This window comes from Ambystoma mexicanum, chromosome 7q (assembly GCF_040938575.1).
Source record: "Ambystoma mexicanum isolate Mex_15411 chromosome 7q, UKY_AmexF1_1, whole genome shotgun sequence".
NCBI lineage: Eukaryota > Metazoa > Chordata > Amphibia > Caudata > Ambystomatidae > Ambystoma > Ambystoma mexicanum.
This window is the reverse complement of record NC_090941.1, coordinates 156130677-156153152: the sequence shown is the minus strand read 5'-3', so window position 1 is coordinate 156153152 and position 22476 is coordinate 156130677. Positions and strand designations below refer to the sequence as shown.

At 45.5% G+C, this 22476-nt stretch overlaps 1 protein-coding gene across 1 annotated transcript in view; it reads right to left on the bottom strand.

Moving 5' to 3' along the window:
- The window catches only part of CFAP47 (cilia and flagella associated protein 47), a 3369192-nt gene that overhangs the window by 2794544 nt on the left and 552172 nt on the right, over positions 1-22476 (bottom strand). Inside the window, exons 19-20 of the mRNA XM_069639370.1 lie at positions 12993-13070; positions 6514-6658 (exon numbers count right to left, since the gene is read on the bottom strand). Coding sequence (XP_069495471.1) covers positions 6514-6658; positions 12993-13070 — 223 coding nt within the window. The remainder of the gene's footprint in view (positions 1-6513; positions 6659-12992; positions 13071-22476) is intronic.

Sequence of the window (22476 nt, the reverse complement as noted above, 5' to 3'; positions counted from 1 at the left end):
AACACAACATGAGAAAGGATATTTTAGCATAATGTACATAACGCAAGCCAGAAGGAATTAATACTGGAGCGATGACCTTCAGCTCTGCTGGCGAGGGTGACAAGACACAAAACACCAAGAGTTTCACACATTTGGATGTCAGTTTTAAGGCATCATGCTGCGGCGAGCCGGCCCCATCTCGGTGGGCAGTGCAAGAGAAGCAGCGAGGCCCGAGCAGGGGGAGGGAGGCTGGGCGTTTGTCTGATAGTTGTAGTCAGTGGTTTGGATGGTTGGTGAAAGGCACAAGTAGTGGAGGAAGCAGCAAGCAAACAAGCAGAAGACGCAGCGTGAGTGTCAATGCTATTGACAAGGCTAACAGAAAACGAGTCCAAGATAACATCCCCAGTCGGAGGCTCCTGGTGACCATAGCACAACACAATAACAGCAAGGGGAAGGTGGCAATTCGCCCACAGGGACATAGGACAGCTCATACCTGGGCAGAGGAAAGGAGGCTCAGGGCAGCGGGCAGGCAAAGGACTAAGAGAGCTGGGGCCGGAGGGATTCCACAAGTATGGGCCTGGACGAGATTACTATAGCAACTTGGAACGTCAGAGGACTTAATGCTTAGGTCAAGAGTCTCGGAGTATACACCTGGCTGAACCGGATGAAGGTTAAAATATCTATGTTACAAGAGGCTCCTTTAACGCCTGAGAAGCAAACCAAAGCGGCCAAGAAATGGGGTGGACAAGTGTACAGTTCAACATACTCAAACTATGCCAGGGGAGTGCTGATACGGGTCACTCCAGGGGTCCCGTTCCAGCTGATAAAGCAAGAACGTGACTCAGAAGGCGGACTGGTGATAGTGCACGGAATGTTGGAAAATAAGGAAATTTGCTTGATAAATACATACGCCCCGAATTATGATGCAACAGACTTCTTTAGGAAAACTGCACCCAAATTGGCCCAATACAGAGAAGCAATTTTCATTTGGGCGGGCAACTTTAATTGCACCCTAGACCCGCTCCTGGACAGATCGGATGACAAGTACAGGAAGCCAGCACCGCCAGCGAAGGCTTTACAAAGGATCCTAAACCAGCTGCATTTGACTGACATCTGGAGGAAGGTACATGGAGATGGGCGATGGTATACACAGTATAGTGCCCACCATGGAACATTCATACGCATAGATTATCTATTCACGGGCACAGAATCTCTGGGAGAATTCACAGAAATAAACATTAAGGCACGCACAATATCTGACCATGCACCATTGCCAGCAACATGGGCACACACCTATAGAAAGGCCCCGATACCAACATGGCGGCTAAGGTCAGAGGCATTGAAGGAGGGCGAGTTCCAGGAATCTATGCATGAGGCAATAGAAGATTATTTTGAGCAGAATACAGGAAGTGTGGAGAGCAACAGCATTTTTTGGGATGCCTTCAAGGTGGTGATAAGGGGCGGCGATAGGGAAAATGGGGGGACTGAGAGGAGGCGTTTTAGCTGATCTTGAGGAACTAGAAAGGGAGATAGAACTGGCTGACCGTCACGTTGGACTGGCAGGGGGGGAACCTAGGGAATTAATGGCGTTGAGATTGAGAAGTATCGCACTCTGAGATAAACTGGGAGATTAGATTATGGAAAGTATATACAGAGATTATATGCAGAGGGTGACAAGCCCGACAGGCTCTTAGCCTGGCTCACCAAGCAGGAGAATAGGAGGGACCCCATCAATGATATAAAAGAGGAAGCAGGGGAAGAGGTTAGGAATCAAGAGGGCATTAACAAATTATTTTCAAAATTCTATGAGCAATTGTATGCCCCACCCCAACCCAGCACTGGAACCGGGGCGATATAGCAGACGCCCTGCCAGAGATCAGACTGCCGAAACTAGCAGCAGAGCAGGTCCAAATACCAGAGGCTCCTCTTACGGTGGAAGAAATAGAAACCGTAATTATTGAGCTGCCTTCAGGCAAATCCCCGGGACCCTTGTTTTGCCAGGGGGCAGGGAGACACAAGTGTAAGTGTTCCCCTCACATGGCCAAGCAGACGCAAAACAGGTACTCCACCCGATGATGTCATGTAATAGCATACAATGTAAACCAAATAGTGTGGTGCAGTGGAGTGCAGATAGGTCGAGTGTTGCAACATTCGTTCGCAAACACTCACTCGGTGCACTTTCCCACACTTAACTACACTCTGGGGAGGCCAGGCTAAACAAATGTCACTTGCTTAAATGTTTGAAGTTGGTAAATCTCTTTTCCCCTTTTACAGCCTTCGCAACTACAAGCGCCTGTTCGAATTCAGAGTGCGCATGCCACGGTGTATACCTGTACATGCACACCGTCATAGCATTGCACATTGCGGCAGCCTCCTCCACTATCACTCGTTCCAGGCTACAGCGCTCGAACATCACGGCACTGTGTACATGCCATGCTCAAGTCTCTGAAGCTCAGGCTCAGAACTCTGTATAGTTACAGGAAAGGACCTCAAGCAGACGTCCTGATGTCAAGCCGCACTGCCTAGCACCCCCTTCAGCGTCGCTAGCACCCACTTCCGATAGCTCAATCAAATTTGTTTTTTTATTTTGATATTGGTTTAAACCAAGTAAACCTTAAACAAAAGAAAGAAAAATATATCGATTATTTACAAGAAAAATCAAAATACAAGTACAAGACTCCTGGTTACTTTTCCTAAAAATGGCAGTTGATTTTCATACAAATAAGACATAGCTGAGTTAAGCAAAATACATTGGTAAAGTGCTTGCTAGTACAAACTAACTAAAGTGCTTATTATATAAAACACAGTTCTTAAAAAATATACCCATAAAAAATACATTCAAAATGACGAAAGTCGCAGTCCTTGATTCTCAGGGGTTGCAGTTTGGAGCTGATCTCCGGTTGTGTCTTTCACTGTTGCAATGACTCTCGATTGAACAATGCAGCAAAACTCAATGCAGGACCTCTCTCAGGACTAGACTCGGGTTAGATATCCTATTTTGGATGGCGGTCACCGCAGCACGGCGACGCAAAAGGACTCCGCAACCGCAGTTCGACTTTCTCTCCAATCTCGGGTCCCCTTGATGCTAGGATGCCGAAATTCCGCAGAGGTTAGCCTCGTAGGGGCAGCTGAGGACCCCCCCTCCCAAGTTTCAGGATGAAACTCGGTACGGTGATGCCGGCAGCCCGTTAGCGCAAAATCGAAGCTGGTCAGCCAGAGGACGGTTCCAGGGCACTTCCGAAAGCTTTGTTTGGCAGGGCACCGGTCAGATGTCGGGAATGGTTTGTCCCTCCACTCAAAGGGTCACAGCTCCTTCTCAGGACTGCTAAAGATCACAAGCAGGACAGTGCTCCTGCAGGACAGCAACAGAAGTTGGTTGCCAGGCCTCCTTCAGTCAGGTCTCAAGTTTCTTTGTGGGTCTCACAGCTGGAGAGGATACTTGGCTCCTTCAGGTTTCTCCAGGATCTCTGAAGAATGGGTGCAGGGCCCAGGTCCTCTTATCCTGAGAGCCAGGTAAGAGCTGCTGCTCTCACTAGCCAATAGCAGGACTAGCCCACACACACACCCCTGCAGTGGTCTAATCAGGACCACTGGCGGGAACATTCATGTATACCACTAAGACGCACCAAAACCAGATTCTGGATTGGGATCAGACAGACCCAGCCTACATCCTGCCAGCAAGCACACATACAGCCTTCCAGTAGACTGCCTAAAGCTCATACTTTCGCGGGCACTGGAAGTCCTTATAAGCATTTCCTCTCAGGCCAGGAAGAAGGTTAAAGAACAAGATGGCAAAAGAACAAGCGAAAAATCTCGTTGCACAGCCATGTTTGACCAGTAGCCAAAGTTAGCAGCCAAATGTGGTAAGGCTAAAAACTAAAATCCCCAAAAAGTGGTAAAAAGTCATTGCTGCCACCAGCTTATCCTTTTAGCACACCTAGAGTAACCAAAATTCCTCCGAGTGTTAATTAGTGTAGGGCAAAACAAATGCACCCCATTGTACTGCGGTGTTAGCTGCATTGCACAATGATAAAAAGTTACCACAAGGGATACAAAAGTAACCAAAAGTAGAAACCCGACTAAGGGAAACAATGTTTCCCAGTACTGACAACCTGAAGGACATGTCAGTTTCCCCATGACATATGAGCAAAACCCAGTGCAATGAATCTTAAGGCTTCACTGCACTGCAAAAAGTACAGGTCAGATAAAAAAAAAAAAGCAAAAAGTTTGGGGGTTCCATAAAGATGGAAGAAAAGGTGCAGTAAAGAGAAATCTTTCCTAACATAAGATTCTTTTTCGTAAAAATTACTTCTGAGAACTTTGACAAAGACTTTACCGTTTACTTCAAGAACTGCTCTTTCCTATCCTAGACACTAGTCCATTGACTTTGGCCTATGCCTATTTAACTGAATCGAGTCCTCAACAAAGTATTTGTGATCTATTCTATTAACTTGTGCCTTTGCCTTCCCATTCAAAGTGACTGAAATGCCTGCCCTTTTGCTCCTATTTCAAGGGAGCTTAAATTGTTCAGAAACGTATTGGTTTGGTGTTGAAGTATATTTGTGTATAATATTAAGTTGGCTCCTTCTAGTGAATGTTTTCTAAATGATTGTGTAATAAATTAATATGTGTTTTACCAAGAAACCTTGAGTATAAGTGTCTACTTGAACCACTGCGATTGTAAGACCTCTGTGTAACCTCTTGTACTGCTCACATTCCCTCTTGAGATAAGCCTGGCTGCTCAGCTCGATACTACAAAACTGTGTAGTACAGACTTATACCAAAGGTTGATTTTTGCTGTACTCCTAATTGTATGTGGTGGTCCCAGAGGGTACTGCCTGCAATTGTGCCTAACAGGTGTCTCTGGGAAACCCATTCCCCTTACTCTGCTGGCACAGTTTTAAGTCCTCAATGAGCAAACGGAACAGGTAATTCCAAGAGGGCGTCCTCAATTCTGAGGTTTTCTGGTCCAGTGTGTGAGTCAGTGCTTTTGGATACGGGGACATTTATTAGTTCAGTTTTAGAAGCACATGTCGGAACAGATGAAACGTAATTATTAACGTTTTAAAGTGTATATTATCTTGAAACAGAGTGTGTATGATGAATATTTCAAAAAAAGGTAGCAGGCGCGCCTCTCCAGAAAGAACATGGCATGATAACCGGTTCTGAGATGAGAGTTTGCAGCACACGCGTTTTGCTCAGTGTACCTTTCACAGATGGGAAATAACCATTTGCATATCAGTCTTTGTCCCGCCCACATGGGCAGTCCAGCACCGAAATGCTATGGCAATTCCTCTCTGAACAAGAGTACCAACAGCAACCCCATACACGTGTTTCAGCCTTGTTGGGCCTCATCAGTGGGGCGACGCTGTGCCTCTCTAAGCACAGTGAGCCGGGAGTCCACGTGTGGTTGCCTCCCAGGTAACTTAGGGTGACCAACCCCAAGTTCCTTGCAAATATTTCAAAAAAAGGTAGCAGGCCCTCCTCTACAGAAGTATGTATGAACTGGAGTAAATCCTTTCTGATTTTACAAAAGTGATGTAGAATGTATGACATGGTTTAGTTTCTTTTTTCATTGTTTTCCTGTTTACATTTTATAACACTGATTGTAAAAGGTTTTATTTAAAAACCAATACACAATAAAAAAAACACGATAAAAAGTAATAAAATAAAGGAAAGTTACTTGCCCCAGTCAAGCCCCCAGGTGTCTAGTCAGTAATATTTGTTGTGAATAGATTGTAGAGGTGACGTTTCTAAAGAATAGCAATGGGGGCGGAGGGGTAGCATGAAGAGGGAAAGTGATATTGGAGATATCATTAGACTTCTCCGCTCACTACACGAGGATGAACTGCAATGGAAAGTACTCAGCCACTGAATTCTATTATCATTGCATCTGATGTTGGTCAGTGACCAACATACAAAGATTCACAGACTAGAAACAATTATGCATCTCCCATGCAAAAAGGTTAGCATGGAGTGACCAATGGCTCAAGTAATAGGCATCCCCCTCCAAAAGATGGGGGATGGGCAACATGTCAGTGGTAGAACCACTGGGGTAATCCTGCAGTCTGCACCATCATGCCCCTGTCAAAACCAAAGGATGAATAGTTAAAGGTCCTGCTATGGTGCACAGGTTATGTCCAAAGAATTTCACTCTATTGAATAGTACCTAAAAGAAAACGTATTTACAACTGTGGCCAATGAATGCAACTTTATTAATGGAGACCCATTCCACAATAAAGTAATTCAATGTTAATTACCTCACTACTCAGCCCTGAAAGGCTTTCTACGCATATACGGCAGAATCATCTCCACAACACACAAAGCTTCAAATCTAGCCACTGCCAGATCAGTGTTTATCCGAAGTAATTTTGGTAGCATTGACATTCTGGTATGTTTTGTGATGTTGTAGGATTTGTGCATCAATTTGAAAAAGTAGAGTTCTTTATAGTCACTAAAATTATTTCAAAATAATGTTAAACTAATCACTGCTAACTAACCATGGGGATGCATTAAATATTTTATAACAAATACCTGACTGATCTGCGAAGGTCAGCGCAAAATCCTCGAACTTGGCCATGTCAAAATCCACCCTGGCTCGTGCTGTAGCTTTGTTCTGAAGCACAAATGGAATAACCTGGGTAGAATTCATGTAAACTCCTGAGAACAAGAAGGAATTCTAGAAAAATGAGAAAATTACAAAAGGATTATTAATACAGCAAAGAAATAAAAAGTATGACAGTCTCATAGTTCAGCCTAGATGATCGGACTGGGTGTCACCACGCTCCCTGTGATGTCAGCCCAGATGTGTATGGGGGACCCAAACCTGTCCCAAATCTTTCATCCTGGACTCTGGTGGCAGAACCCATGTCCCAATAAGCTTGGCTCCTCCCAACAAAATAAGAAACCTGGAAGGAAGGGGAAAGAAAGAGGTGATAACACCTAAAAACCCAGCTCCTATGCTGAAGGTTTTCTGATTGCTAAGGTATGTCATAGAAAAGGACACCACATGTGAGGCAGCGTTTCCATGACCACCCAAACCTGTCTTGGAGACCCTGATTTAATAATCAAGTACAATTAGGACTCCTAATAGACTGAGAGCAGAACACCTGTGGTCCTAGGAGGCCTTAGGAAGGGAGACAGCCCTCCACTTGGAAACAAGACCTGTAGATCAACCGGACACAGAGAATTGCAAACAGATAGACAATCCCTCCCAAACTAAAGAGAGCTAGAACAAGAATATGGAAGATATGAAAAGAACTTCCATGAAAGGAGGCTTGTGTTTTGGACATCATACTTTGGAATGGGCTCTGTGCTGATTATGGAGTCTCCTGCAAGCAAACCCCTGTGACGGTTAGGAAATGGTTTGCTCAGAGTTGCTGTTCTTTAGCCCTGCTAGCCTACCAGACCCACCAGTCCACAGGCTTAGACAGCTGGAGTCCACAGAACTGGAGTCCCACAAGGATAGTGTTGCTTTTTGCCCAGAGAATAAACCAGGAGGTATAACGGATGAAGGAAGACAAATTGGTGCAAGGAAATGTTAAGATGAATTTCTAAACTCTCATGGTGGGCAGAGGTTTAGAAGGCCACCCTAGTTTAGTGGAACAATGGAACCTTCTGGACAAACCAGACCAATCTACGGTAGCTTGGTAGGCGGTCAAGACTAAGTCTCAGGAGGAGCAAGAGCGATCGGAAGCCCACAATGAGCACACAGTAAAACTCCACAGAATACTCGTAGACACGTGTATATCAAAAATACTTATAATATGGTCCTTATAACTAAACACAAATAAACCACAGTAATAACAGTTACCCCACACACCCTACTCTACCATATATACAAATGCATTTCGCCTAATGCGGATAAGGGGGAGACACAACCACAACCTGCAACAGAAGAGTTAAGTTAACACAAATATCGCATTAGGCAGTTCTTCAGAGTCAATCCCCAACTTATACAGTCCCGCCCTATGAAGTGGGGAGTCTTATGCTCAAAAGTATAGTGTGTTAACGCGCTGTCGTGTGTAAAAGCGAAAGCGGGTCCTCTTCAGGTAGCTGTAGCAGTTCAGGAAGGGGCTTGAGGTGATGAAGAACAGTGTCCTATTATTTAAGGAGGGTTTATCTTTGCAGATGGAGCATCTTTCGAGCTTCAGGAATAGCTAGGGAGCGCAGGCTAGCCCAGCTAAGGAGAGTATGCTTTCTGGGATTCTTGTGCGTAAAGAACAATGGCTGTGCCAGGGGGCCACCGGTAAGTGATGCAAGTACTCACCAACCCTCGACACAGTCCAGGCCAAACTTTGCCAGTCTAGGCCAGGTCCCACCTTTTCACGGCTCTTAATGAAGAACAGAGGACAGTTCCACTGCAGCATTTCTCAGGGCACATAGGGGAAGGTATGCAAGGCTCCAACAACAACCGTCACAGTAGGGCGCCACAGGGACTGCAAATGATTGCTGCGTGGTGCACTCTCAAATCGTGACCCAGAGAAGCTAGGACTGAGTTTTGGCAGGAGAGGGCCCAGGACCACAAGTTAGCGATTCCCAAAGTCTTGAGTGTCAACTCGGGATGGCAGCGCTCCTATACGATACCCCGGGTTTGAGCTGGTGAGTTCGCTGGATAGCCCAGGAACATATCCAAAGAGGCTCTTTTCGAGGGTAAGGAGGCAGTGCTGAGAGTAGTTGGACCCACTACTCCAAAAGGGTTGAAGCACCCTTGCAGGCCTTCTGTGATCGATATAAAAGCAGGGGCCAGATGGGCAAACAGCGGGTCAAGGTACCAAACCTTACAGCACGTCTCTGGCAGTTCCATGGGTCTGGCTCTTCCATTTAAGGATACTTGACTTCTTCTGCAGTTCGGCGTGAAACTTCAGGTGATCAACCTGGAATGGATGCAGAGCCCCTTCTCTTATCCAAGATTCTTTTTGCGCTCAAATCTGGGATTGCCAATGGAAGATCTGCTCTCTTGCATTCACGCCAGTCGTGGGCCAATCATGGCCTACAGTGGTTACAGTCATTCAGGTATACCAGACATACCGGCACCAGTAGTGTGGATTGGGACCAGACAGTCCCAACCCTCTTTCTGGGTAATAGCACATGTGACATGCAGGAGCCCGCAAAAGATGCGGTTTTCGCGGGAGGTTGCATGCCCAAATAAGGAATACCCGGGTTACTCGACCTGGGGGAAGGCAAAGAGACAAAATAGCCAGAGGGCAGAACAATGACTTTGTGGCACAGCCATTTTCAGCACTGGCCACAGTCTTGCGGTAAACGCGTTTTGGTTCATTATAAAGTAAACATACTTGTTAGGTAAGAATTAGTGCTGTCCTACTGGTGTGGGACTGCACAAGACTTATCTCTTGGTATTAGGTAACCAACCTTTAAATATAGGCCTGTACTACACACGTTGGTAGTGTGACTGAGCAGCCAGGCTTACCTTAAGAGGGGTAATGTGAGCTGTAGAGCTGTGTAATGAAATCAGTCAATACAAGTATCCAATTAAATACTTACACACTTAAAGTTATAAACCAAATTATTTATGTATTTATAACAAAAGATGTTTAAAGCATTCTTTAAAAAGCAGTAATTAGCTGTAACATGAATTCCAAGTTAGGGTTCAATTAAAAAAGTGAACAATAAAGCAGGCAATGTAATTCATTCATATGTTAAACATGTTCCAGCACCCAGAGGTGACATCATTTGAGGTCAGTATAGCATTTACATAGGATCACCTTTGCAATATTGAGTTTTTAGGAAGGAAAGGTTAGGGTTAGATCAGAACAGACTGATAGATTATAAGAACAGTTAGAATCTCCCAGAGGGATGTAGGCAGTCTATTATCCCAGCATTAAACATTTAACATTTAAGACATGTGAAGGAACAAGCACTGCCATGGCCAATAGGTTTAGAAGGAGGCATTTAGGGAGCCAGGACAGCTAAAGTCAATGGACAAAGTTCTGATGCTCCTCATCCTAAAATAAGTTCTTAAATAGTCAGTGTTCAAAAGAGAAATCAGTGCAACTCAAGAGGAGTGACCTTCAGAAAGCACAAGCTGTAAGGCCAATGCAGGTAAGTTGAGGTCAACTTAGTATAGGGTTAAATTGCACTCCCAATGATAGGAAGCACCTTAAATGGCAAAAGTATAAAATACCCCAAGCCCCACAGTACCTTGAAAATGAACAAAGTGTTCCAGCTGGTTGCCTTCACAATGCAATGCAGTAGACCCTTGTTCCAGGTCCTTAGTGGTGGTGACGAACGGGAGGACGTCTGGTGGGCTCCTGCGGCAGCACTCAAGAGAGAGGGACTCGGCAGCAATGGACTTTCGTCGATTCCACGGCTCTTTGCGGTTTTGGCACCTTTTTCTCAGCGCCAACGAAGAACAAAAAGCTCAGGTTACGATTTCCTTGATCCCTCAGTCCTGTACTCTGTCGAGGGGACTCTGGATGCAGATTTATTGCTTCTGTAGGGTCCTCCCCTGGATGCCCACAAAGATCTGCCTAGATTCGGACTTCGGAAGGCAATGCACTGACAAGTGGTCGGGGTACCCCAGGTATTGGGCTTCTGAAGCCTTGGAAAGTCGCAGCAAGTCGGGGGTTGAGCCAAAATAGAGTTTGCCCCGAGGCTAGTTCGTGCCACCAGTCTAAGGGAGGAAGTCTTCCTTTACGGGCCTTCCCTGTCGATTCGAAAATAGGGTCAGCACAGCTGCGTGGCTTAACCCGGCACTTCTCGGTCCAGGAGTGTGCTGCTGGCATCTTCTCTCGTCTTCTGCTTCGGAAGTTGCCCTCCACTGGTTGACTGCTTCTAGTCGCAAAAACCTCACTTTTTTGCAAGTTCCCATTAATTTACAGTCCTAGACTGTCAATCGCACAGCAGGGTGGCTATCCTGCAGGACAGACACCGACTAATTGGAACTGGTTTCACTCAGGCACACCTAGAGACAAAGGACAGGGATGTTTCGGGACCCTCCTTCACTTCCTGCCTTTCCAGACACACTGCAGCCTGGGCGGGCTTCACGACTGAAGCCCACCAAATGCAAACTACAAAAAGGACTCAAACCTGATGCAAACAGAATAAAAGCATAGAAGAAACCAACTAACAATAAATGGCAAAAAAAGAAGATGGGCCATTTTGAGAAAATTGGCTCTGTTGGGTGCAGCACTGTTACATGGGGAATGGGTTAAAGGAATTACTATGTAACCCCCAGCACTCCACACAGGGTGGAGTGTGCTGGACCCATAAAGTAAAGGTAAGACAGGGGTCATCTTACTATTCTTGGGAACAGCAGCTCATCCAAGAAAACGTAGTTAAACATTAAGAGAAGTCCAAGTTGCTATGTGTCACAATGCAAATGCAGATGCCTATGGAGTTTACCAGACTCCATAAAACATTAAGGAACATAGAAAATCTGTCAGAAAAACACACAAGCAAGTGAGAAAAAGGATTCACTCAGGAGTAAAAAAATGCAAAAGCCCTGAATCCAGCAAAAGAGCTGGGGTTGTCTAAAGTTAAAGGGAATTGGCACAGACATGAACATTCTCATAACAATACTTTAAAAGTAAACTCCTGCCACCAGTTTGTCCTAGGCACACTTGTACAATCACCAGAAAATCCTCTGAAGGTGGCCAGAGCCATAAAACAAAAGGGCCCCTATGCACGGTACTGTAAGGTAATTGGCACATAGATAAAAAGTTACCAAGGAATGGAAACATAGTCAAAGACTAAGGGAAACAGTTTCCCAGTACTGACAGCCTGAATGGCGTGTCAGTTTCTCCATAACTGATGGGCAAAAGCCCAGAGGGGAGCAGCTGAAGGCTGTGCACCAGGGTTAGCTAATACAAACAAAAGCAAAATGTTTGGAGGCAGGGGATCCATAAAAGGATGGCGAATTGCACCTAAGGGAAATCAGGAGATAACACTAAAGAAGCAAGAAATGGGAGAGGAGGTGGTTGAGAGTAGACCACCAAAGTAGTTGCGGGGTTGAGGGGGGGGGGGGGGGGGAGGGAACGCCTCTGATCCGATTGGAGTGCAGCATCGAGAAGGTCAGAAAGACCTGTAAATAAGTCCCCTGCCTTATTCTAGGGACCTCTGGTGTGGTGATGGGGTGGATTCCTTGGTTGTCCCTCACTTTGTTGTGCCACTGTGCAGGGTACAGTCACATGCCACAGGAAAATGCTACTGCGCCTCGTCAGGAAAGCTCAGTCATAAATTCCTCCCCTCCTCCAACTCTGTTCCGCCCATCTTGCAGGCTCTCAGTCACACAGAGAGCAAGACCATGAGTGCCATAAAAAGAAACAGAGGCAACGTATGGCTTTTTTGCAAAGCTATTTAGTCTCTTTTGAATATGCCTCATCATTTGATTTCAAATTCCACCTAGTCTTCACAATACCTACCAAATGATGTGTGTTTATGAGGGCAGTGACTGGCAAATGGTAAAGGTCTGCCAAATGCCAAAAGCCAAAAGAAAAGCCCAAACAACTAGCTTTGTTAATGCTAGTTTAATTACTATGCAGTGTTGCTACAAAATAGTCTGCTATCAATAACCATATATATTTGGTCTAAATATGCATTTTATTAACAACATTTGGCGTGTTGATTGGTTGCCTGGTTAGATGTATGGTAATTGTCTTACCCAGAAGGCAAAGTAAGAAGTTGACCTTAGGCCCAAGGTGTAAAGGTTATGTATATGGACAGGTAAATAGATTATGTATATCAACTGGTAAAAATTTGACGGCAGTTTTTTTAGACAAACACATTGAACGTGTAAGATCCTAGTTATTGTCAAAGTAACACATCTTGAGAAGTAAAATACTTCAGACTGGAAAACAGAAACTTTGCAGTGATGCAGGGCAATGGTTACTCTAGTGCAATAAACTTAAGTTAAACGCTTGCTCTGGAGCCGCTTGTGCACCAATGTAGACCATAATATATTTTGGTAGAAATAAAACGCTCTGTGTCTCAGAGCTGAAAACAACAAACAAGACTGGACTGAGACTCTTGGAAAATAGCTGTGCCATGCTTACCACAGATATGTCAACCTCAGGAAGCACTACGGAGCCACCAATCCTCAGTTCCAGGTTTTTAGCATTGCGGACAGCTATCTAATTAGTTGATGAGGAAAGACATGAAAAGAATTCAAATTGATCACATTGAAGTAAAAAAGTTAAACATGTGTACAGCAGACTAGCCATCACAATAACTTAAATAGTAGAAGTAATTTCACACCTGCATTTCTCTACCAACCCATAGGCATATGAACAGAGAGAATAGGAAGGGAATCAGCGCTTACTGTGAATTTAAACCCTGGACCTAGAAACCACACCCCTAATCTGCACACTCTCAAATGTGGCCAATCGAAGCGTGTAAATGCAAACATACTTGGGAATGAACCAGGGAGGTGAGCGAGATGTGGTCAAATAAAGGATCATTTCGGCTGAGAGTTTAAGGTGTACGATTGAGAAAACTGAATGTTATATTGGATTTCGGCTGTTAGAGGCAAATCCTAGATAGTCAAAGCAATGTTCAGAAAATGCATTTTAACAAGTTCATGTGGATACCTCCCAAATCCTGCTGTTACGAACATGTCTCTAAAGTCCCAATCAAAAATGTCACATAGGTGGAACTAGCACTAATAAACTATGTTTTTTTTTCCAACAAAACATTTTATTAAGCATTTCATATGTAAATATTGGCATCGACATCACATCAGGGCATTTGTAACTTTACAATTCATGTACATAGGTTAATTCAGAGGCGATTCCTTTGTGGGTATGTGGCTTAGGGCAAATTGCTGTCCAATTCTTGCAGGGGCCTTGGGCGTGCATTGCTCCTCCGACTCTAATCATTCATTATTGCAGCCAGCGGTTTATGGGGGGACGACGGTTGATTTCTGGGAATTTCTCTGCATAGTCCATGAATGGGGCCCAGGTATTTCTGAAAGTGTTCAGGTTCCCTGAGCGGATCGCTGTAATTTTTTCTGAATCAACAATGTCCCAACATTTCAACCACCACAGTGGTATTGAGGGGCCATCAGGATTCCTCCATAGCCTGCTATCACAATCTTGGAGGCTGTGTGAAGGTGTGAGCACAGACGAACTATCTGGCCTGTAAGTGGGTAAGCCCCCGCCCCTGTGAACCAAGGGATTGTTAGCCCTCCTTCCAGAAGACACTCGCTTTTTGGGCAGGACCACAGCAGGTGAAACAGGGACCCACTATCTGTGCAACCTCTCCAGCAACCTGGGGGATGGCTGGATTGCTTTTGTGTAATTGTTCTGGTGTTATATAGTACCTATAACAGACTTAATATCCCCCTTCCATATTAGTTATGCATTGAGTGCTTTTGTGCAATCTTGCCTAAATCTCCCCCCAGTCTTCAATGTCAATCGACCGCCCCAGGTCTTTTTCCCAGCTGAGCATGTATTTTTCATTTTTGGTTATGTCTGACTTGTCCAGTAAGCGATATAAAGTGGAAATGTTCCCCTGTGGTGGTGATGTCAGTGTCCATTCTAAAGCTGCCAAGTCCCTCACTCCTTTCACTCCGATTGACCCCTGTGAGATCCAGTGTCTTAGCTGGGTGTAGTGGAAACGCTTTGATTCTGGGACGTTGAATTTCACTTTGCATTCCACAAATGACAGCGTATTGCACCCCCCAAGAAATCTGAGATTTTCATTAGGCCTCCCACCCTCCATGCTATGAAGCTTTTGGGGGGTATTCCTGGGGTGAAGTCTGGATTGTTGAAGATTGGATTGAGTGGCCCCAGTGAGCCAGAGCATCCCCAGTTACGAGCTGCTAGTTTCCAGGTCGACACCATGTTTTCTGTGGCTGTCAGGGGGCCTAGTTTTGCAGTATTTCTAGTGGATGGGTTATGTGGGAGGTCAGCTAGGGGGGACGAGCTGCATGCTTCCTCTATTTGTCTCCAATGCAGTTGGTCCTCTGTCAGCATCCATGCAAAAGCATGGGATAGTTGTGCTGCATGCTTATATCTAGACACATCTGGGACGCTCAAACCCACTGAGCACCGCCCACGGAGCATAAACTATTTTGCTATGCAGGGTTTCCCGGCCCCAGATACATTTTAGAATGTGTTTCTGCAGATGCAATAAGACACTCTCTGGAATGTGAATCGGGAAGCTGCACAATGATAAATTAGTCTGGGTATAATGTTCATGTTTACTGCCGCTATTCTTCCAATGCTCTAGGTCTTTCTGAAACTCCCTGAACAATTGCGGGAAATTGACTTGGTAAATTTGTGCGACCCTCATGGGGATTTGTACCCCGAGAGAGCTGATTGCGGTGTCTGCCCACAGAATAGGGATATGGGGTCCAAGTGCTTCCCTCTCCTGCCTGGTGACATTAACTGCCAACAACAATGACTTGCCATAATTTACCTTGAATCCTGAAACCCTGCCGAATACTTTTCCCAAAGGGGGCCAAGTGATGTGCCTGGTTGTGTTATAGTCAGCAGTACATCATCTGCATACATTGCAGCTTTGTACTCTTGCTCACCCACTTTGATCCCTTGAATGTTTAGATTTTGCCGGATTTTGATAGCAAAAGGCCCCATAGAAAGAGCGAAAATTAAGGGTGATATTGGGCAGCTCTGTCGTGTGCCTCCAGTGATGTGTATTCAATCCGATCTGCTGCCATTGATCCTTAATTGAGTGGACAGATGTTGATAGTTGGCCATTGTCCAGCTAATGAAATTAGGGCCGAATCCCAGGTATGTTAGTGCGTTTCTAATAGATCCCCAGTCTAGCAAATCGAATGCTTTATGGCCATCTAATAAAATGGACAATAATTTCTCCCCGTTCTGTGGGCGCTTTCTGTAAGATTGATTGTGCGTCTTATATTATGCTGTGTACCCCGCCCTGGGATAAATCCCGTCTGGTCTCGGGCTACTATTTCTGGGAGAAACTTTTTATATTTGGATGCCAGGACCTTAGAAAATATCTTCCCATCGTTGTTCATCAACGTGATTGGCCTATAGGAGGCGCTTTTCTCCGGGTCCTTCCCTGGCTTGTGGTTAAGTATTGTTAGGGATTCTGACATCGATTGAGTCACCTTACCTGTTAAAAATGCGTTTATTAGGGCTATTAGCTTCGGGGTTAGTATATGTGAGTAGGTCTTGTAAAATGTAGCTGTTAGCCCATCCGGTTTGGGGCAGTGCTCTTAAATGATTTAATAGCGTCCCTTAACTCTTGAGCCGTGATTGGTACTTCTAGGGGATCTAATAGGATTCTTGGAAGTAGAATTCTATTCCTATGGAAGTTCAATTCCTTCACTACCTTTGTTCTGCTCATCTTCAAGGGTCTCGAGTGCACAGAAAAAAGCAGCACAGTAGGGTCTGTAAAATTAAACAGATCTGTTTTGTTGCAGATATATGGACTCATTCTGTGGATTTTGCCTTCAAACCCTCCCCTACAATATTTCTGTAATGTAGATTATAATTATAATTGTTCTTTTATAACTCACTTAATACCAGCAAGTGTTTTCTAAGCGCAGATCGGTGAATTGAACCTGTGTTGCGCTGCGTTGTCTTGCTTCCAAGGCAAACTCCTTGCTCCTGGGTTATCCTTCCTCAAGCTTTGCCGTTTCAGTTCACAAACCAACATTTGTTGTAATTCAATACTTTTAATATCTGGACAGGAGCCCCCCTCCAGCAATAATGACATTAGAAGGGGAGGTTTCAGGGAATAAAGGATTTAATAAATTTATTTTTGCAGCCTCAACTACATCAAGGCTACATACAAAGATAAGGTATCTGCAAAGGAGAGTGCCCACTAGAAATTAATTTACATGCAATTCCAGAGACATACAACATGGGGTCAACCGGGTGATTATTTATAGATTGAAAGGCATTAAATGGGATTTTGTCAATTTTGTATAGCGCTGTAAAACCGAACACAGCAGCAGAAGCCTCCCCCATGGGCAGATAAGACCTAACCACAAACCCAAAAGGTATCACGGTTGTTGGGGGAAGCCTGAAAGACACTGGAAGCCAAAGAACCAGGGTCTAGGTCCCAATGAAAGTTACAGAGACTACCTTAAGTAGGTGGAGCCACAGGAATACCTGGCAGGATCGTGAACCAGGTATATTCATTGTAAAGCACAATGAGCCAACAAGGGTCTGGGATCCTCACCCAATAACCAGCTGCTTCCAGAGTCATCTTCATAGTCGCAGTACCTGGTAGGATAGTGAAGCAGGTGGGCTGTGAACATTGTGAGAAGGGAGTCATTCCTCCCGGTGTTGATGAACACTTTGAAAGAAGCCAAAAGAAGGGAGTCAGTCTCTTGGCATTGTGAAGAGACCTGAGAAAGGCCAAGGGAAGGGAATCGTTCCACCCAATGTGAGGAACCTGAGGGCATCCTCCAATCTACTCCCCTTGGGTGCTCTTCTCCGGTAGCCAGGGAAAGGCCATTGCTTTTGGATCCAAACCCTGGGGGTGGATATGCGAGGGAGTATCACCTTGGTGAAGGGACCTTGGGGAGTGGAGAGAGGATGTCTTTCGGTAAGGCATGGTATCCCCCTTTCCCTTATCAGAATGCACCCTACCCTCCCCTGCCTTGGTAGGTTATTAACAGTGTGCCCCTCTTTCACACACAAACACATACTGTCCCACATTCTTTTTCCTTTAAGATTGGGACAGGGAAGAGGCAACTGGGAGTAATGCACACTTCCATTGGTGCACACCACTATGGTACTGAGACAAGGAGGATGACAAGCACTACAACAATAGTCAGGCAAGTCCCACCAATGAGGCCAATTGTGGTCAGGCAAAGGACTTGCACATGCCCCTATTTGAGTGGCTACAGGTGCATAAAAAGAGAAACAGGTGAGAGGAAAGGAGAAACCTGCCTGGAAATGAGGACACAGCAACTCGACGTGCAGCAGGCTGGAGAGGGGCTGGGGAAAAGAACTCGGAGCACTGCAGAAGAGCAAGAAAGACGTTGAGTCCAGAACGGGCCATGAGAGGGCAGAGAGCTCTGCAGAACCCTGCGCTGTGTGTCCACAGCTGGAGCTGTGGGACACAGAAGACTCCATGATGACGCACACAGCAGCAGCACATTGCGGAAGGGGCGAGCGCTGCTTGCCGGAGCTCCCAACAAGTGACGGGGGAGAGAGAAAAAGCCGGAGAAGAAACCGAAGGCAGTCGGGGGAGCGGCGGCAGACCGGTGGGTGACGGAGGGAACCGTCATGTCAGGGGCCTCCAGGGGCTGGATTTGGGTAGAGGAAGATGCTGCTCGGATGAAAAAACTTGTAATGAATGGGTCTGGAGACCAAATAGATTATTGAATGCCCAACAAACTGTAAAGTACTTTATGAGTTATTGAATACAGAATAAGCAAACTATATGCAAAATACTGCACAAGTGAAAATAAAGTGATGTGCATTCATGAACACAGTGAACAGAAAGTAATAAGCATTGATGGACAACGTGAAAGTATGAGCCCAGTGAAAGCCAGTAATCGGAGATTGTGAAGTAAATGAAAAGCATATGAGAAGCGCTATTGGGTATTGTGAAAGCAAGGTGGTGACAAGGAATAAACACCACAAAGTGAACTGGGTGAAAGTCACGTTGTGGCAGAGTCAAGAGACTGCCATGGAGAAATAGAAGTGAAAGTGGACTTATGTCACAGGTTCAGAGAGGAAGCCTGTGTTGGCAAGGAAATCCAATGAGAACAAGTGAACATTAAGCTCCAAGGCTTATTGGTTGCATGACCTGTGGTGCGTGGACCGTTTGGTCCTACAACTGTGCCTAGACTGAGTAACCCTTACTTGGAGAAAACCAAAGGAAGTCAAGATACTGACTAAAAAATGGGAACTGTTGAAAAGCCGAAAAAGGTACAAAGTGAATTTGGAATCATTGAAAGTTGAGACGATTGAATTGACTGATTTTGGAAACTAGAAGAGCTGCCTTCTTTGGGAAGGGAACCCAGGACTTTGTGAACGGAGTTGAATTTTGGGAAGGGCTCCCCAATGCTTTTGTGAATTGTGTTGAACTTGGTGAAGGGAACCGCTGAGGTCTTTTAGTGGGACTGTGTTGAACTTGGAAAGGGAAGGTGAAACACAAGCCAGGAGCTGGAAGAAGCTATGAACCTTTATTTTTGGACATGGTTTCTTTAGTTGCTGAAATTCCTACACATTGTATATCTTTAGTTGTGAGGGCAAGTATAGATTTTGGACACAGACGGAAGTTTGAGTTGAACTTAATGACACAGATTATCCTTAGTTTCTTTAGGTAGGGAAATACCAGCTTAGCATAGAGCAAGGCCTTACTCCATGCTGACATTTGAGAAAAAAAACATTTTATTTTAGAAAAGTGAATCTGTTGTCTGTGTCTTTCTTCATGATAGCTTCAAATCTGGTGTTTGAGAACATTGTGTGAGAAGCCAAGGCAATGGAGTAATTCCCTTGGCATTGTGAGAAGCCCAAGAAAGACCAGGGGAAGGGAGTAATTCCCCTGGCAGTGTGAACTGCAGGGTAAAGGCAAAGAGAAGGAAGCAGTTCATCCTTGCGCTGTGAAAAGTATTGAGGAACCTGAGGAAGTTAAAGGGAAGAGACAGTCATCCCTCCTAACACTGAAGATAACAGACTTTCTTTTTCCATGTGCTTTGGTGGAGCACCAAGCCAAGAAAGCTTTTGAGACTTTTGGTTTTGACCTTTTTGAATAACCTTTCCTTTTTCATACCCCAGAAGTGAACTTTGGTCTATCATCCAGAAGAAGGGAGCTATTCTTCTGGACCAAGAAGATCAGCACTTTACTTAGTTTGATTTAGAGTGAAAGGGAAGGAAATCGGTTTTGACACACGGCGGTGGACTACTTGTTTTGGACGGACATCCTAATGGAATCCTTAGAATTTGGTTGAGGCAGGGAAACCCCCCTTAGTAATAGGGCGAGGTAGGTTTTTCTCTTTTATTTTACATAATAAAAAAGTCTATAGCCAGAATTATACCACATGTATTTCAGTCTCCTACTTCTACACCCTTACAAAATGCTTTTCTGTTTGGAAGGAGGTTCTGCCGACCTTGCAAAGTTGGATTAATAGAACTAATTTTTAAAAGAACATGCTCTTCATCAGTATGAGAAATGTTCTTTAGATCCTTGAATCTTGCTTTTGCCACAATTTGAATCGATATTCATGTGGCTTAGGGTTACTTCGTTTCACTACCAGTAGCAGTCTGATTTCTCACTCTTATGGTTTTTCTTCCCGCCACAATGCCAACTTGCAACAGTCTTCACTTAAATGTCTTCAGTTTGTTTTTAGCTTAAATGTCTCTGGAGTTTAGATGTCAATATGAAGAGGTTCAACCCCATGCAGGCACTCCAAATTTAAGTATTTTAAGAAAGAAGAACAAGTTACTTTCTTACCTGGTAACGTTCTTTCGATGGGATGGTCCGACGATGTATTCCATATCTATGACAAGTAATGTCCACAGCTGTGCTGCTTCGGAAAATCTTTGGCGTCTGCGTCCTGCGTCGATGACGTCGATGCGCCGTCCCCGAGGACCTCCTCCGACGGCCGATGTCACCCGATGTGATAAGTAGGACGCACGACGCCCATAGCCTCAGTTATAGTTTTTTCCCAGAACGTGTGCCACCAGTTTTCTGCCAGTCAGACACACAAGGCCTTGCGGAACGCAAGCTGCAATCGCAAAAGAAATTCTGCAGCGGGGAAGGCAGGGAGGGAGTGATATGGAATACGTCGTCGGACCATCCCATCGAAAGAACGTTACCAGGTAAGAAAGTAACTTGTTCTTCGAGGGGATTGGGTCCTCTGACGTATTCCATATCTATGACAGACTCCCAAAGCAGTACCAAGCAAGGAGGTGGGAAAGAATTTAGAATACAAATTTAACATGCCCAATCAAATTGCGGAATAGAGAACTGCCTTGCCAAAGGCCAGATCTTGCCCTCTTATGGAATCAAGGGAATAGTGACGTACAAAAGTATGTACTGAAGCCAAGGTGGCTGGATCACAGATGTGACGAATAGGAACTCCCCTCTGCAGGGCAGTAGACGCAGCCACTCTTCTGGTAGAATGGGCCCGCAAGCCAGCTGGAGGGTCCTTACCTGCCAAGCAGTTACACTCGGAGATAGCTAAAATAATCCAACGAGACAATCTGTTTCGTCACAGCTTGTCCCAAACGCTTTCCAGCGTAACCAATGAAAAGTTGATAGTCCACTCTGACCCGGGACATGCGCGAAATATAAAAGCTCAATGCTCTCCGAGGATCAAGCCTATGGAGCCTCTCCTCTTCCTTACCAGGATGTGAAGGAGGATAGAACGCCGGAAGAACAACCTTCTGGCTCAAATGAAATTCCGAAACCACCTTCGAAAGAAAAGAAGGACGAACTCTAAGGACAACCCTGTCCTTATGAAACACAGTGAAGGGTAGCTTAACTGAAAGTGCCTGTAACTCACTCACTCTGCGAGCGGAAGAAACCGCAACCAAAAACACAGTTTTCAGAGTTAACAGCCTCAAAGGGCAAGAATGTAAAGGCTCAAACGGAGCACCCATAAGAAACTTAAGAACAAGGTTCAAATCCCAACCTGGCACCAAAAAAGATGACAGAGGGAACACATTAGTGAGCCCTTTCAAAAACTGCGAAATTAAAGGAATCTTAAAATAGGAACACTCTTCAGACGAGCGCTTAAATATGGACAGCGTCGCCAGGTAACCTTTAATGGTCCCCACTTGCAAGCCCCTGTGGGTCAAAAAAAGCAAAAAAGACAGAACCATGGGAATGTCACATTCAAAAGGATCCACATTCTGAACTCTGCACCAGTCGCAGAACTTTCTCCAACGGCAACGGTACAGCGACTTTGTTGCCGGCCGCCTGGCCGAAAGCAACACCTCCATCACATCTTCAGGGAGGTCCCAATCCTTATACCTCAACCTTTCAGAAGCCAAGCGTGAAGATTGAGGGATCTGACCTCTGGATGGAGAACCTGAACCCCTCCCGTGAGAGCAGATCGTCTCGGTAGGGAAGACGACGTGGAGGGCAGATGGACAAGTCTAGAAGGTCCGGCTACCACGTCCTCCGGGCCCACGCCAGAGCAATGAGGATCATCCGGGAACCGAACCTCCGTAACCTCCGCAGCACTTGCGAGATAACGGGGACTGGAGGAAATGCGTACAGCAGTGGGAATGACCACTCACCACGAACGCGTCTCCTAAGGCTCCTTTTGGAGGCAATTCCCACGAGCAGAACCTCTCGCACTTCCGGTTGACACTGGAGGCGAAGAGATCCACTTGAGGGGTCCCCCAAAGGGCGAAGATCTCCAGGAGAATCTCCTGAGCCAGCTCCCACTCGTGAGAGATCGAGCTCTGCCTGCTCAGAGCGTCCGCCGTCTCGTTGTCGTCTCCGGCCAGATGAACAGCCGAGATCGAAACTTCCTGCTGGATGGCCCAGAATTCGAGCTGCATCACCTCCCTGCACAGCGGAAGTGACCCTGCCCCCCCCTTTTGTTGAGGTAGTGCATGGCCACCGTGTTGTCCGTTA